At 39.8% G+C, this 17,530-nt stretch overlaps 1 protein-coding gene across 1 annotated transcript in view; it reads right to left on the reverse strand.

Annotated features, from left to right (window-relative positions):
- efr3a (EFR3 homolog A (S. cerevisiae)) overlaps positions 1–15,158 on the reverse strand; it is a 240,982-nt gene extending 225,824 nt beyond the window's left edge. Inside the window, exons 1-2 of the mRNA XM_034182374.1 lie at positions 15,114–15,158; positions 14,882–14,964 (exon numbers count right to left, since the gene is read on the reverse strand). Of these exons, the coding sequence (XP_034038265.1) occupies positions 14,882–14,891 (10 nt within the window). The 5' untranslated portion in view covers positions 14,892–14,964; positions 15,114–15,158. The remainder of the gene's footprint in view (positions 1–14,881; positions 14,965–15,113) is intronic.
- Between the last annotated feature and the right edge of the window lie 2,372 nt (positions 15,159–17,530).

A 17,530-nucleotide genomic window follows, 5' to 3' on the forward strand; every position in this document is an offset into this window, starting at 1 on the left:
ATGAGGTGTCCACTCGTAGTAATATTGATGTATTTGTTTCTTTTGTTACAACCCCAATTCCAGCGAAGTGGAATGTTGTGTAAAATGTAAATAAAAACAGAATACAATGATTTGCAAATCCTCTTCAACCTATATTCATTTGAATACACCAACAAAGACAGATATTTAATGTTCAGAACTGATAAACTTTATTGTTTTTGTGCAAATATTTGCTCATTTTGAAATGGATGCCTGTAACATGTTTCAAAAAAATTGGGACAGTGGTATGTTTACCACTGTGTTACATCACCTTTCCTTCTAAACAACACTCAGTAAGCATTTTGGGAACTGAGGACACTAACTGTTGAAGCTTTGTAGGTGGAATTCTTTCCCATTCTTGCTTGATTGTACGACTTCAGTTGTTCAAACAGTCCGGGGTCTCCATGTATTTTGCGCTTCATAATGCGCCACACATTTTCAATGGGCGACAGGTCTGGACTGCAGGCAGGCCAGTCTAGTACCTGCACTCTTTTACTACGAAGCCCACTGTTGTAACACGTGCAGAATGTGTCTTGGCATTGTCTTGCTGAAATAAACAGGGATGTCCTGAATAAGACGTTGCTTGGGTTGCAGCAGTGTTGCTCCAAAACCTGGATGTACCTTTCAGCATTGATGGTTCCATCACAGAAGTGTAAGTTGCCCATGCCATGGGCACTAACACACCCCCATACCATCACAAATGCTGGCTTTTGAACTTTGCACTGGTAACAATCTGGATTGTTCCCAGCGTTCCTCTTTTGTCCAGAGGATACGACGCCCATGATTTACAAAAACAATCTGAAATGTGGACTCATACAGCACACACTTTTCAAATAAGCTCAGGCCCAGAGAAGGCGGCGGCGTTTCTGGATATTGTTAATGTGTGGCTTTCGCTTTGCATGGTAAAGTTTTAACTTGCACTTGCAGATGTAGCGACGAACTGTGTTAACTGACAATGGTTTTCTGAAGTGTTCCTGAGCCCACGCAGTAAGATGCTGGTTTTTAATGCAGTGCCACCTGAGGGATCGAAGGTCATAGGCATTCAATGTGTAGAAAGTTCTCAAGATTCTCTGAATCTTCTGATTATATTATGAACTGTAGATGATGGAATCCCTAAATTCCTTGCAACTGAACGTTGAGAAACATTGTTCTTAAACTGTTGGACTATTTTTTTCACGCAGTTGTTACAAAGTGGTGATCCTCACCCCATCTTTGCTTGTGAATGGCTGAGACTTGTGGGGATGCTCCTTTTATATCCAATCATGGCACTCACAATTACTGTCCTCAGTTCTGTCCTCAGCCTCAAAGGCTTACTGAGTGTCGTTAGAAGGAAAGATGATGTAACACAGTGGTAAACATACCACTGTCCCAGCTTTTTTGAAACATGTTGCAGGCATCCATTTCAAAATGAGCAAATATTTGCATAAAAACAATAGAGTTTATCAGTCTGAACATTAAATATCTTGTCTTTGTGGTGTATTCAATTGAATATAGGTTGAAGAGGATTTGTAAATCATTGTATTCTGTTTTAACTAACGTTTCATACAACGCCCAAACCACTGGAATTGGGGTTGTAAATAATTGCAGACCAACAGCACGAGCAATGGATTAAGGGGATTTGCTCTTGTTTTGGTTGGAGGGAACTAGGGCTGCAACAAACGATCATTTGGATGATCGTTGAATCTGATGGGGTTTCAATCAATCAATCAATCAATTTTTTTATATAGCGCCAAATCACAACAAACAGTTGCCCCAAGGCGCTTTATATTGTAAGGCAAGGCCATACAATAATTATGTAAAACCCCAACGGTTCAAAACGACCCCCTGTGAGCAAGCACTTGGCTACAATGGAAGGAAAAACTCCCTTTTAACAGGAAGAAACCTCCAGCAGAACCAGGCTCAGGGAGGGCAGTCTTCTGCTGGGACTGGTTGGGGCTGAGGGAGAGAACCAGGAAAAAGACATGCTGTGGAGGGGAGCAGAGATCGATCACTAATGATTAAATGCAGAGTGGTGCATACAGAGCAAAAAGAGAAAGAAACAGTGCATCATGGGAACCCCCCAGCAGTCTACGTCTATAGCAGCATAACTAAGGGATGGTTCAGGGTCACCTGATCCAGCCCTAACTATAAGCTTTAGCAAAAGGAAAGTTTTAAGCCTAATCTTAAAAGTAGAGAGGGTGTCTGTCTCCCTGATCTGAATTGGGAGCTGGTTCCACAGGAGAGGAGCCTGAAAGCTGAAGGCTCTGCCTCCCCTTCTACTCTTACAAACCCTAGGAACTACAAGTAAGTCTGCTGTCTGAGAGCGAAGCGCTCTATTGGGGTGATATGGTACTACGAGGTCCCTAAGATAAGATGGGACCTGATTATTCAAAACCTTATAAGTAAGAAGAAGAATTTTAAATTCTATTCTAGAATTAACAGGAAACCCAATGAAGAGAGGCCATATGGGTGAGATATGCTCTCTCCTTCTAGTCCCCGTCAGTACTCTAGCTGCAGCATTTTGAATTAACTGAAGGCTTTTTAGGGAACTTTTAGGACAACCTGATAATAATGAATTACAATAGTCCAGCCTAGAGGAAATAAATGCATGAATTAGTTTTTTCAGCATCACTCTGAGACAAGACCTTTCTAATTTAGAGATATTGCGTAAATGCAAAAAAGCAGTCCTACATATTTGTTTAATATGCGCTTTGAATGACATATCCTGATCAAAAATGACTCCAAGATTTCTCACAGTATTACTAGAGGTCAGGGTAATGCCATCCACAGTAAGGATCTGGTTAGACACCATGTTTCTAAGATTTGTTGGGGCCAAGTACAATAACTTCAGTTTTATCTGAGTTTAAAAGCAGGAAATTAGAGGTCATCCATGTCTTTATGTCTGTAAGACAATCCTGCAGTTTAGCTAATTGGTGTGTGTCCTCTGGCTTCATGGATAGATAAAGCTGGGTATCATCTGCGTAACAATGAAAATTTAAGCAATACCGTCTAATAATACTGCCTAAGGGAAGCATGTATAAAGTGAATAAAATTGGTCCTAGCACAGAACCTTGTGGAACTCCATAATTACTTAGTCTGTGAAGAAGATTCCCCATTTACATGAACAAATTGTAATCTATTAGACAAATATGATTCAAACCACCGCAGCGCAGTGCCTTTAATACCTATGGCATGCTCTAATCTCTGTAATAAAATTTTATGGTCAACAGTATCAAAAGCAGCACTGAGGTCTAACAGAACAAGCACAGAGATGAGTCCACTGTCCGAGGCCATAAGAGGTCATTTGTAACCTTCACTAATGCCGTTTCTGTACTATGATGAATTCTAAAACCTGACTGAAACTCTTCAAATAGACCATTCCTCTGCAGATGATCAGTTAGCTGTTTTACAACTACCCTTTCAAGAATTTTTCAGAGAAAAGGAAGGTTGGAGATTGGCCTATAATTAGCTAAGATAGCTGGGTCAAGTGATGGCTTTTTAAGTAATGTGTTTAATTACTGCCACCTTAAAAGCCTGTGGTACATAGCCAACTAACAAAGATAGATTGATCATATTTAAGATCGAAGCATTAAATAATGGTAGGGCTTCCTTGAGCAGCCTGGTAGGAATGGGGTCTAATAAACATGTTGATGGTTTGGATGAAGTAACTAATGAAAATAACTCAGACAGAACAATCGGAGAGAAGAGTCTAACCAAATACCGGCATCACTGAAAGCAGCCAAAGATAACGATACGTCTTTGGGATGGTTATGAGTAATTTTTCTCTAATAGTTAAAATTTTGTTAGCAAAGAAAGTCATGAAGTCATTACTAGTTAAAGTAATGGAATACTCAGTTCAATAGAGCTCCGACTCTTTGTCAGCCTGGCTACAGTGCTGAAAAGAAACCTGGGGTTGTTCTTATTTTCTTCAATTAGTGATGAGTAGAAAGATGTCCTAGCTTTACGGAGGGCTTTTTTTATAGAGCAACAGACTCTTTTTCCAGGCTAAGTGAAGATCTTCTAAGTTAGTGAGACGCCATTTCCTCTCCAACTACGGGTTATCTGCTTTAAGCTACGAGTTGTGAGTTATACCACGGAGTCAGGCACTTCTGATTTAAAGCTCTCTTTTTTAGAGGAGCTACAGCATCCAAAGTTGTCTTCAATGAGGATGTAAAACTATTGACGAGATACTCTATCTCACTTACAGAGTTTAGGTAGCTACTCTGCACTGTGTTGGTATATGGCATTAGAGAACATAAAGAAGGAATCTATCCTTAAACCTAGTTACAGTGCTTTCTGAAAGACTTCTAGTGTAATGAAACTTATTCCCCACTGCTGGGTAGTCCATCAGAGTAAATGTAAATGTTATTAAGAATGATCAGACAGAAGGGAGTTTTCAGGGAATACTGTTAAGTCTTCTATTTCCATACCATAAGTCAGAACAAGATCTAAGATATGATTAAAGTGGTGGGTGGACTCATTACTTTTTGAGCAAAGCCAATAGAGTCTAATAATAGATTAAATGCAGTGTTGAGGCTGTCATTCTCAGCATCTGTGTGGATGTTAAAATCGCCCACTATAATTATCTTATCTGAGCTAAGCACTAAGTCAGACAAAAGGTCTGAAAATTCACAGAGAAACTCACAGTAACGACCAGGTGGACGATAGATAATAACAAATAAAACTGGTTTTTGGGACTTCCAATTTGGATGGACAAGACTAAGAGTCAAGCTTTCAAATGAATTAAAGCTCTGTCTGGGTTTTTGATTAATTAATAAGCTGGAATGGAAGATTGCTGCTAATCCTCCGCCCCCGGCCCGTGCTACGAGCATTCTGACAGTTAGTGTGACTCGGGGGTGTTGACTCATTTAAACTAACATATTCATCCTGCTGTAACCAGGTTTCTGTTAGACAGAATAAATCAATATGTTGATCAATTATTATATAATTTACCAACAGGGACTTAGAAGAGAGAGACCTAATGTTTATAGACCCACATTTAACTGTTTTAGTCTGTGGTGCAGTTGACGGTGCTATATATTTTTTCTTTTTGAATTTTTATGCTTAAATAGATTTTTGCTGGTTATTGGTAGTCTGGGAGCAGGCACCGTCTCTACGGGGATGGGGTAATGAGGGGATGGCAGTGGGAGAGAAGCTGCAGAGGGTGTGTAAGACTACAACTCTGCTTCCTGGTCCCAACCCTGGATAGTCACGGTTTGGAGGATTTAAGAAAATTGGCCAGATTTCTAGAAATGAGAGCTGCTCCATCCAAAGTGGGATGGATGCTGTCTCTCCTAACAAGACCAGGTTTTCCCCAGAAGCTTTGCAATTATCTATGAAGCCCACCTCATTTTTTGGACACCACTCAGGACAGCCAGCAATTCAAGGAGAACATGCGGCTAAACATTGTCACTCCCGGTCTGATTGGGGAGGGGCCCAGAGAAAACTACAGAGTCCGACATTGTTTTGCAAAGTTACACACCGATTTAATGTTAATTTAGTGACCTCCGATTGGCGTAACCGGGTGTCATTACTGCCGACGTGAATTACAATCTTACCAAATTTACGCTTAGCCTTAGCCAGCAGTTTCAAATTTCCTTCAATGTCGCCTGCTCTGGCCCCCGAAGACAATTGACTATGGTTGCTGGTGTCGTTAACTTCACATTTCGCAAAACAGAGTCGCCAATAACCAGAGTTTGATCCTTGGCGGGTGTGTCGTCGAGTGGGGAAAAACGGTTAGAGATGTGAACGGGTTGGCGGTGTACACAGGGCTTCCGTTTAGAACTACGCTTCCTCCTCACAGTCACCCAGTCAGCCTGCTTTCCCGGCTGCTCGGGATCTGCCAGGGGGTAACTAACGGCGGCTAAGCTACCTTGGTCCGCACCGACTACAGGGGCCTGGCTAGCTGTAGAATTTTCCACGGTGCGGAGCCGAGTCTCCAATTCGCCCAGCCTGGCCTCCAAAGCTACGAATAAGCTACACTTATTACAAGTACCGTTACTGCTAAAGGAGGCCGAGGAATAACTAAACATTTCACACCCAGAGCAGAAAAGTGCGGGAGAGACAGGAGAAGCCGCCATGCTAAATCGGCTAAGAGCTAGTAGCTACGCTAAGCTAGCGGATTCCTAAAAACACGCAAAGTGAATAATGTGTAAATAATTTAGAGGTGATTCAGCAGAAGGAGTGCTTTAGTTAAGGCATGTAAAGATTACACTGGGAAACAAATCGTAATCTAGATAACTAGATCAATCTAACTGCGCAGATTAAACAGCTAACAGATACAGAAAAACACCGCTGTGCTCCGGAACAGGAAGTGATACAATACCGCAGTGAGAGCCAACCACCAGTAGAGGCAAGCAAGAGGGGATCACACAGGATTGTTGTTATACCGTGTACTTAATGCAGTAAAAACTACATGCTGAGGAAAAAAAAAAAGCAGAATGACTGCCAGAAATATCCAGTGAAAAGTCCGGACATCTCTAGTCCACTCATGGACGTTCATTCACGCGCGCACATGTGAACAATTAAAAGAAAAAAAAGTGTGGCTCCAGGCATTAGTTCCTTGTTCTCTGCTCAAACTCTCACATCACAGTTAAAAAAGGTACAAAAAAGGACATAAGTCCTGAGAGAGGACATGTTAACATCAAATAGAAATCCAGACATCTCCACATTCGCTTGAAGGTTCGTTCGCGCGCGCGCGTATCTCGCGGTCAAAGAAGGAAAGAACAGACAGCAAAAACAGCTCACTACTTCCAAGGGCAGCGACGTGTGTACTGTGTTCAGAAAACAGACACGGTTAATCGATTAATCGATTCATCTGGGAATTTTTTTTTAAATGTGCCAGGGAAACAATTTTTCTCTCCTTCCATCACTTTATTTAACAACAGAACATTATTTGAAAACTTAAAATACTTGAAAATAAACAAATCGTTAAATGTCCCTTGGCTGTTGAAATATAAAATAAATAAAGAATAAAACAGTTTATAATAAAGAACAAAAATAATTACTTCAAATGGCATTGCTTTATCAAAGTGCTGAGTTGCCATAAAACAATATTGAAACATATAAATGTTATAAAATATATGGTGAAAAAAGAGGTATTTTTGTTGCTGCAAATGAGCACTTAGCATAACCAGTTAACCATAAAACCTAAATCAAAAACTGAAGCCTGACTCATTACCTCCACCAAGGAGGTTATGTTTTCGGTCGCGTTTGTTTGTTTGTTTGTCTGTCTGTCAGCAGGATAACTTTAAAACTTTTGAACGGTTTTTGATGAAATTTTGTGGAGTGGTTGGAAATGACAAGCGACCAAGTGATCACGATCCGGATCCCAATGCTAACGCGTTAGCATGTCTATGGCATTTTCAGTGTTAAAAGTTAGCATTAACAGTTGCAGCTGTCATCACGTTCGGGAGCATTTGTTTGCAAATTGTAATATTTCTTATTTTTACCTCCGCCAAGGAGGTTGGAAATGACAAGAGGAACAAGTGATTAAATTTTAGTGGTGATCCGGATCATGATCTGGATCCCGATGCTAACGCGTTAGCATGTCTATGGCATTTTCAATGTTAAAAGTTAGCATTAAGCAGTTGCAGCTGTCATCACGTTCGGGTGCATTTGTTTTCAAATTGTAATATTTCTTAAATTTATTTTTGTTTATATATTAATAATCTAATGATTATTATATACAATTTTAGAGAAAGAGACAAAAAGAAATAGATCATTGTGCCAAGGAGGGAATCTCTTTAGGGTCAGTGACCCTATGGCCTTGTTTAGAGAAGTGTTTCATAAATGTAAAAAAATTCATATATTTGCAGTTTAGTTGAATAATAAATTGAATTTTGTCTCTTATTTATTTTTGTCTATAAGCACATGCAATATCAATATCAGTGCTCAGATGACAGTAGCTTCTGGGAAAGGTGCAAGTTGCAATAAACTGTGATGCCAAGCGCTAAGGATACATGCTATCCAGTCACAGCAGATGAAACTTTTTTTTCCTACTGAGCAAACATCGTTACACTTTTTTAGGGTTCAATGATTCCAAGGCGTGTAGATGTTATGGCGTCAGTGACCCCATGGCCTTGGCGGAGGTTTGCACTCTCTGAGTGCTTCTAGTTATATGTGCAACATTCTCTGTATAACTTGTAAACTATGTGGTCATTTCACAATGACACATGTGACTCATGCCTCTTTCTCTAAAATTGTATTGTAGCATTATTAGTTATTATTACTATTATTATTGTTGCTATTATTATTAATATATAAATAAAATAAATTTAAAAATATTATAATTTGTAATACATTTGACTCTTTTACGACAACAAATGCTGAGCCATTAATTATTATACAGAAAACAAATGCATAAACATGCTGAAATGCCAGCAGCTTAATGCTAACTTTAACATTGAAAATGCAATAGACATGCTAACACGTTAGCATCGGTATTAACATAAAATACATCTATCAACTGTTTCAGAAGACCATAACAGGTCAGTTTAACATAAAAAGGTAAATATTCCTCACAGACATATGCTCTTTAGGGTTTTAGTGGCGAAAAATTAAGATAAAGTTGAAATAAAACAAATTTAAACCAACGAAGCAGCAGCTCGAAGCACTCTTTTCTTTCTTTTTTTCTTTTTAATATTTATTTCATTCATTTAAAAGAAAAACAGAAAAGCAAAAAACAAAAGCACCACAATACCAGAATGAAAAGGAGCAGAAAGAAGAACAAGTCTTATGATTTCTGCCCCTTTTAACAATACAATCTTTCAATATACAGCATCATAGTCAACATTATTTAACAGATTGCATTTCTTTAACTTGTCACATACCACTGACCCATTTCATAATTATGACCATTAATTAATAGATTACATCACTGACAGGTTATATTTAAACTTAAGACACTCCAAACATTATTAACAAGTTTACTTTTTTTTTTTTTTTACTTTCTTGCAGCCCACTGACTTACTTCATAGTTTCATACTTACTTAATACATCTAATTTAATATGTTTTTTAAATAATTTAAGTGACCTTAATTCTTTAATTTCTTTATTAAGATTGTTCCATAATTTGACACCATTTACTGCAATACTCCTTTCCTTTACTTTGGTTCTAAATCTTGTTTTTTTAAAGACTTCTATTCCTTTCAATTTATAACTACTTACTCTTTTTTCAAACATATTTTGAATGTTTGTTGGTAAAGTATTTTTATTAACTTGGTACATCGTTTGTAATATTTTCAAATCAACTAAATCATGAAATTTAAGTACCCTATACTTAATAAACAATGGATTAGATGGATCTCTAAAACCATGTTACTAATCACTTTTAAGCTCTTTTCTGCAAAATAAATAAGGTTGTATATAGGTTGTATATGTTGATCCCCAGATTTCTACACAGTAAGTTAAATATGGGACAATCAATGAATTGTACAATGTAATAAACCATAACTATTTAATGAATATTTTACTTTATGCAAAACAGCAATGGCTTTCGCTATTTTTCCTTTTATGTAATTTATGTGTGACTTCCATGTAAGATCTTCATCAATCATGACTCCTAAAATTTCATTTCTTTTACTCTTTGTATATCCATTCCATCTATTTGTAATGACACATTATTTTCTTTCGCTCTATCATTAAACAATATGAAATTTGTCTTATTAATATTTAGTGACAATCTGTTTATATCAAACCAATGTTTAACTTTTTCCAACTCTGTATTTATCACTTGTGCTACTTCCTGTATATCTGATCCAGAGTAAAACAGCGTTGTATCATCAGCAAATAAAATGCTGCCAAGCACATTGGATACATTCACAAATCATTGATATACAAAATAAACAGTTTGATAATAAACAAACTAACAAACTAAATAAAAATAAACAAACTCCATTTGTTCAAGATTCAAAGCAAAGCTTGGTTGATTATATTGAAGAAATGAAACATTTGTGGTAAAAGTTATTTAGCAACTAATCAATGACTAAATTAGTTGACAATTATTTTAATAATCGATTTTAATGGATTAACTTGATTAGCTGTTTCAGTTCTAGAGGGAACCACCTCCAAAGTCAGGCTCTGGAGCTGGGAAATGCCTGACAGACCCTGAAAACAGGATCAAGACCATGTTCTCTTTTCTGAGGGACCATATTTATTAACAGCCTGGAAGGCAGTGTGCAAAGGTATGTTCTAAGGGTGCCGGAAAAAACTGATTCACGTCCGAATCACGATTCTTATTACGATTCTGAATCGATCCAAAATGTCCAAGAATTGATTTTTAAAAAGCATTTAAAAAAAAAAAAAACATTTTCTTGCTTAATCGCTGCGTGTACTGTTTGTCAGGCAACGGCTTCCATACTACAGAGTCCCCGCGAGGAGAGGGTCCGGCATGCTTCAAACATTCGTGAGCTGCAGCTTAGCATGGCGGACGAAGAGCTAATTCAGCCAGCACCGTCTTTGCCGAAGGCAAATGTTTGGGTGCATTTTGGATTTTATGATTTTCTGCGTAAGGAGCTTGACATGACTTATGCAGTGTACAAAATCTGCAAAATGAAAGTCAGGTACTTCGGAAACACTTCAAATCCTCAAGCCCACATGCAACGCCATCACCCGGAGCTAAAAGAAGCACAGCAGCGGTCTCTGCCAACTACTGACCAGCGCTTCGTTAAACTGTCAGCCAACTCTGAACGAGCAAAGCAGATAAGTAAATTTACATCTAGAATCACTTGATTAACCTTGTAAAGCTGTATCTTCTTAAACAAACATTTTTTAAGTAATATAACTATTTCTCAGAGCTCTTTGAATCGAAAATCAATTCTGAATCGAATCGTCACCCCAAGAATCGGAATCGAATTGAATCGTGAGTTGTTGTATGATTCACATCCCTAGTATGATCATTATGTGTATACTGTGAAGTCCATTTAAGATAAAAAAAAAGCTAACAATTAATTATTCCACTTCTTTTTTGTGCTTCGTTGTCTTTGCAAAACACACATCTCACATTGATGTCTTTAGTTCCAGAGACCATCACCGGCTGATAACCTCGGCATCAGAGGAGGAGGGGGACTCCGCTGCTGACCCAGACAATCCAGATACACAGTACTCGGACACAATCGCGGCATCAGGGGGACATCACAGCCTGGGTGAGAGCCAGAACCTTGGCAAGGGCAAAGGAGTGAAGGATGGCCCTGGCAAACAATGCCTCACCCCAGGAAGAAGCACTGCGATTATCCAGGTGCTAGTGATGCCCAAACCTCATCTTCAGCATCGTTGGGTGCTGCACTGACCAAGGTAAATATCTACAGTACACTCAGCACTCTAGAGTAATTGAAAATACTCTGAAAAACTGTGGACAAATGTATGTTTTATTTATGTTGTGTCTGTTAACTAACTCCTTTTGTCCTTGATGCGGCTGACAAGTCGTCACTCAACTGGTGGCATTGTTAGCACCACCATCAGGGTACGAGGGCAGAGTGGCATCATTTATGGAACACATGAGGTCCACTGCTGAAAGTCAGGTCAGAGAAGTGGACTTCATGGGTTTCACGCTGGAGCTAATGGCATGGGTAAATGACTTGGTGCTGGCTAAAAACCAGCAATGTGAAAGGCAGGTTCACCAGCAGCAGGTTGTACATACTTTTAGTTTGTTTTTTTTACAACTGTACATAGTTTAAATTTGTTTTGGAGAACTGTACATTGTTTAATTTCCCTTTACAATAAAAGTAGTGTTACATTCCGACCAGTGCTGGTGCATTTTTGCAATGTTGGTTTGACTGAACGAGTATTATGTAGTGAAATGTGTAAACACAGAATTCTAAATGACTATTTGAAAATGGTGCACAAAGCTGTTATGAAACTCAGATGACCTTGACACAATACAGCCCCAAACATTGCTGGTGCATATTTTTTTAAATGTGGTTTTAATTTTGCCACTACTAATTTCATGATGTTACAATCATGGTAAATGTGAAATGTTTGATTATTTTAAAACAGGTTTTATAATGAGCAGGTTTTCACACAGGTGCCAGCTTAAAATACATAGAATTATACATGAGTTTATTCTAAAATGTTGCACAAAGTTTGTTTTATTTGCAAATGTACAAAAAACAAACAAACATGTTTTTAATGTGAGGACCAAACAAGAATTTTTAGAGGCGTGTGTGGTGAGGAAGAGGCTGCTAAAAGCCAATTATCTGAACACTAGCAGCTGCAAGGACCGGAGAGCCTATTTGGACAGGCTCAGCCCTCTTGCACACTACAATCCCACCTGCTTTATGCTGTATATAAATATTTTGTAGCGGATTAATCATTTTCTGTCAGAGCTTGGATGTTGAAAATACCTCTAATCGCTTCTGGAATCACAGTGACCATTTCATCTAGACCCTTTTGTCCCTCTCTCTCCTGCTCCATGAAGAACATATTTTGGAACAGCTTAAATGGTTACTATTTTTAATGTAATAACTTGGTAAAACGGTTGCATGTTTGTTCCTTCTTTATAAGCTGCTGTAAAAGTATGTTTATGATAAATGTAAAATCTTGTTAATGGATCAGATGAGGTGTGCTCTGTGCACACTGACACAATGACTCGTACTCAAGGAGAGCATTTACATAAAACGTTAGCTCACAAAAGAAAGATTTTGCAGCCAATAACAGACAAACACAAAGTTAAAAGTTGGATCACGGTGACAAATGTGCATTTAAAGCCATAGAAGAAATAAAGCCAGCGAAGACGCAGAAGAAATAAAGCCAACGAGAAGGACCGCAGAGGTGGCTCTCCAGGAACACAAAACGTGCGTGCAAAAGAGTGATTTTGGAGACATTAACAGACAAACACAAAGCCCTGTGACACACTGCTATCCTATCCATGGTGTACCCCGCCTCACACCCTATGACTGCTGGGATAGGCAATTACAAAATTGGCTATACAGAGTCATTGGTAATGCCTTGAGATTTCTTTGTACCACTGTGTTATTGGAGGGATTTTTTTCCACAATTCCAGTTAAATAGACAATCTACCTTTTAATAATTGACATGTCAGTTAATTAGTGGTAAAAGAAATAAGAATATTTTGTGTATAGCTAATGTACTGCATTGTAAAGTAAGGTCATTTAGTAAGGTCATCACAACATATGGTGTGAGAATGTGTTAACTTCATTACACAATTTTAAGGGATCAGGAAAAATATGGTTTGAGTGCACTGAGCTTCAATGATGTTGACTGCTGCCGATAATGTATTACTATGCAGGGTTCTCACCAGGATTTTTTCATAGCATAGGGGGCAATTTAGCAGGGCATAGCCGTGCGAAAAGCGCTGCAGGTGCAACTATTGTAGGAGGGTCCATGTGGATCCCCTAGAGAACATTTTGACATTTATAACCCTTTGAAACAGTATTTTCTGCATTTTTAGGGCCACTTTGTGTTGCTAACTGGGACATTAACCCTCTGGGGCCAACGCGGTCGTATATGACGGCTAAGACCAAGCTTTAGTAAATTATAAATAATTTTTGAATGACATGAGATAGAAATTTACTTTTTTTTTTTTTTGCTGAAAAGTTACTCCACGACTTTTCGAGCCAGCCATCGGCCATCTTTGTACTCCTCATAGAAGCTGTGTGTGATGATGTGCGCAATGTGATGTGTCCAATCGGAATGGTTTCCACGTCACATGGTTTTCCAAAATCCAATCGTAGTGCAGATTTACCGCACGTGAAAAGCCAAAGATCGTTTTCAGGAGTGATATGTTACTAGTTGGCCCGTTTGAATTGCCCCTGGGTGCTCCAATGAGTACATACTATTAGTACATACTCAGTGTGCCCTGTGCCATTATGCACAGCAATCAGTGAAAGCAGGAGCACACGGAGAGCCTCTGATGACAATCTCACATGCTCAAACAAAGAGTGTATAACTATCAGGATTGCTCCACTAATTTGCATGTGAATGTTACTGGATAACTCTGTTGCTTTCTCGGCATAAAGCACTGTTTACCATATCAAAATAACAAAACGCATAGACCATTTTGTATATATTGCGCAAAATGTGCATTTGTGTTTACTGTTTGAACCTTTTTGTTGTACAGTCTTTTACACAAGACCTCAAATTACCTTTATAAAGGGTCAAAACAGTTGTTTATTATAGTTTACTGTGTGTTTTAAATAAATGTGTGTGGAAAATTATTTTTCGCTTTATTTTTTCCTTTCTTATTTTTGATTGTAAACCTTTATTACACTTATAAAACACAACAAAACATATATATTCTGAAAGCACAGGTTGTCCTGAAAAAAAGAGACATAAAACTTGATTGTGGGATGCAGGGAGAGCTTTTAACAGCAATAATAAAACATTTACGCCAGGCGAGTGAACTGACCAAAAAAATGCCCTCGGACCCCAGAGGGTTAAATAACGTGTGACATGGCCTTTAAAAAAGAAAGACAAAAAAAGAGAACCCCCCCTGCTGGTTAAATCACAGCACAGGGGATCCAAAACACAACACAGGGCCCCCTATGCTCAACTGTGCTGGCTAGAGTCCCTCTATAATAAAGGTTGAACTTTGAAAACGTGAACTTGCCTTTCAGGCAACAGATTATGAGTAAACACATTCAAACGGTTTTACCTTCTTTTTATTTTTATGGTTTATAAACTAGCTGCCAATAACCTTTATGATGCTAATGTATTTTAGGCTTTAAACCCCGCCCCCCGTCAAAAAAAAGCTATGACCTATAAAGGTTCGTAGCAAACAGCACTAGTGTCCAAAAATCCGACATCAGCAGTGACCCTGAATGCGGCACGACACTGTGACCGGAGTGTTAATTAGCTCAGATTACGAGACTAAACATAACGTTTTCACGTCGTTTGTACTTAAATCGTATTAAGACGCGGGTCTTACCGGCTGGCATGGTGAAGATGCTCCGTGTGCTCCTCGTCCTTCTCAGTTAGCCTCCATGTAGCTTCTCTTGCAGCGCGACAACACTGTAGAACAATTTAAATTCAATTCAAAGACTTCGTGCGCCTCGACAACAGGCTGAAGCTGCCCGCAGCTGCTAACGTGTCACAAACTACTACAGGTTTAGTGAAAGAAACGAAAACGTGACATTTAGAGACACAAACACTTCAAATACCTCCAAGTAAAAACAACCAGTGGAACCTTACGGCAGTGGTTCCTGTTTTACGGCAAGACGGAAGTCCCCGCGCGCGCACACACACACACACACGAGTCAATGTGTTATATTACATAGGCTGGTGTGAGAGCACGCGTGCTGGTGTTGCGCTTCCACAACACCATGAAACCACCCCTGGATAGCAACCACCCAGACAGACAACTGGTCCATCCCCACATCTCTAAAATAACCATCAGTCTGCTGCAACCAGGTGAAACGTGGGTGTGCTCTTGGTCTTCTCCAGCTACTGGGGTTCTCAACACTGGCCAAAATGTCAAAACTGCTGGAGCCTCATGTAAAAAGACTTGCATGGATTTCCTACTGAAACATGGAGTATGACAAAACCCAGAAACTGGCCGTAAGCACAAAAAAATTCTGATATATCAAAGTGTGCATATACATGGATCCAAGCACATTCCTTTTGTACATACCAATCAACGTGGAATTGCATGCACATGCAGAAGTACCCTGTCCACTCCCCAATTTAAATATGCAAATGTTTTTAAATAGGCCCTGGAACCTGGGGGATTCCCCTCTCTGTCCGGAATGATCACGGCATAAAAAAAATTTAATTGAGTGTGAGCTACAGATGAAGTGGAATAAAATGGTAAATGGACTGCAACATCTGCAACACCCGAAAATCTCTACAATAATGCCTCACATTCACCCCGATGTCAGGATGCTGCCATACAAGGCGCTCACTATATGCCGGGGAGCACACTGGATTAAGGACCTTGCCCAAGGTCCCTTAGTGATTTTCTGGTCAGGCTGGGATTTGAACCAAGGATCCTCTGGTCTCGGCTGACAGTGTGTGACATCATAGCTATATACAGTACATGGGTTTCTTGACAAATACTGAACACAGGAAGACAATCAGGGTCTTGTTAAGAAGCTCTAGCTCCACTATCAAGAAACAAAAACAATAATAATAGCAAAAAAACATATTTGAATGTGCACTTGCTCAAATGTGTCCACGTAGTGCTGGTTTCATTCGGAAAATTATGGGAATAATTATCAATCAATCAATTCAATTCAATTTTTTTTTATATAGCGCCAAATCACAACAAACAGTTGCCCCAAGGCGCTTTATATTGTAAGGCAAGGCCATACAATAATTATGTAAAACCCCAACAGTCAAAACGACCCCCTGTGAGCAAACACTTGGCTACAGTGGGAAGGAAAAACTCCCTTTTAACAGGAAGAAACCTCCAGCAGAACCAGGCTCAGGGAGGGGCAGTCTTCTGCTGGGACTAATTATTTACTCATTGTGCACCATGCCAGATGGGGGCACAAAATGCGTGGTGACACGGGGTTCTGGGGGGTTATGGATAGGATTAGGGCAAGGGAGACAGTTACGTTATGGTTATGTTGGAGTGTGAAACCTAATACCTTGTGGAGTACAACACATAAGGATATGTAATTTTCTGTAATTATTGTATGGCTTTTGAAGGGGTGGTCGCCAAGTGGTTAATGCGCTTGGTTTCAGTTCAGAAGGTTCCGGGTTCAAATCCCACCCCTACCACATTTCTCCATGTAATGTGGAGTTGCGTCAGGAAGGGCATCCGGTGTAAAACTTGTGCCAATTCAACATGCAGATCCACCTTGGATTTGCTGTGGTGACCCCAAGTGCAAACAAGGGAGCAGCCGAAGGGACTTACTTTATTGTATGGCTTTTGCCTTACAATATAAAGCGCCTTGGGACGACTGTTTGTTGTGATTTGGCGCTATATAAATAAAATTGATTTGATTTGATTTGATATTATGACCCATTTAATCTGAGTTTTTACCTTGTCACATTGTTGTGTGGGCCGCTGAAGAGGAGGTACTGCTGGCCCACCACCACCAGAGGGCGCCCTGCCTGGAGTGCGGGCTCCAGGCACCAGAGGGCGCTACCGCATCATGGGAGTAATCTGGGTGACAGCTGTCACCCATCACCAAACACAGCTGTTTCTACTCAGCACCGAGGTATATCAGGAGGACGGCGTCTCCACCTCAGTGCCGAGATATCGCCTAAGACCAAGGTAACATTCTCTGCAGCATATTCTGTGATTGATAAACTTGTTAAACCTTTCAGGACTGGTGACTACTGAGACCCTCCTTCTTTGGATAAGTACTCACCTTCCTGCTGAACTTTGCCAAGAGGTGGAGGCGGCTTCTCCCCTCTCTGTACTGGGTGCGTTCATCCACTCCTGTGTGTTCTTGCTCTCTCCTGCCAGCAGTACCGGATCCGACGAGCGGAGACAGTGGCCACCTGGGAATTCGGGACTTGGCGGTTCCAGTATTTCCGGGGTTCGGTGGCAGTGGAGATCTGGGTGGTTCCGGTTCGACTGAGACGGACGTCTCCTATCTTCGAGCCTGCCCACACGACACCAGCGGAT

Source organism: Thalassophryne amazonica, chromosome 12 (genome assembly GCF_902500255.1).
Source record: "Thalassophryne amazonica chromosome 12, fThaAma1.1, whole genome shotgun sequence".
Classification (NCBI taxonomy): Eukaryota; Metazoa; Chordata; class Actinopteri; order Batrachoidiformes; family Batrachoididae; genus Thalassophryne; species Thalassophryne amazonica.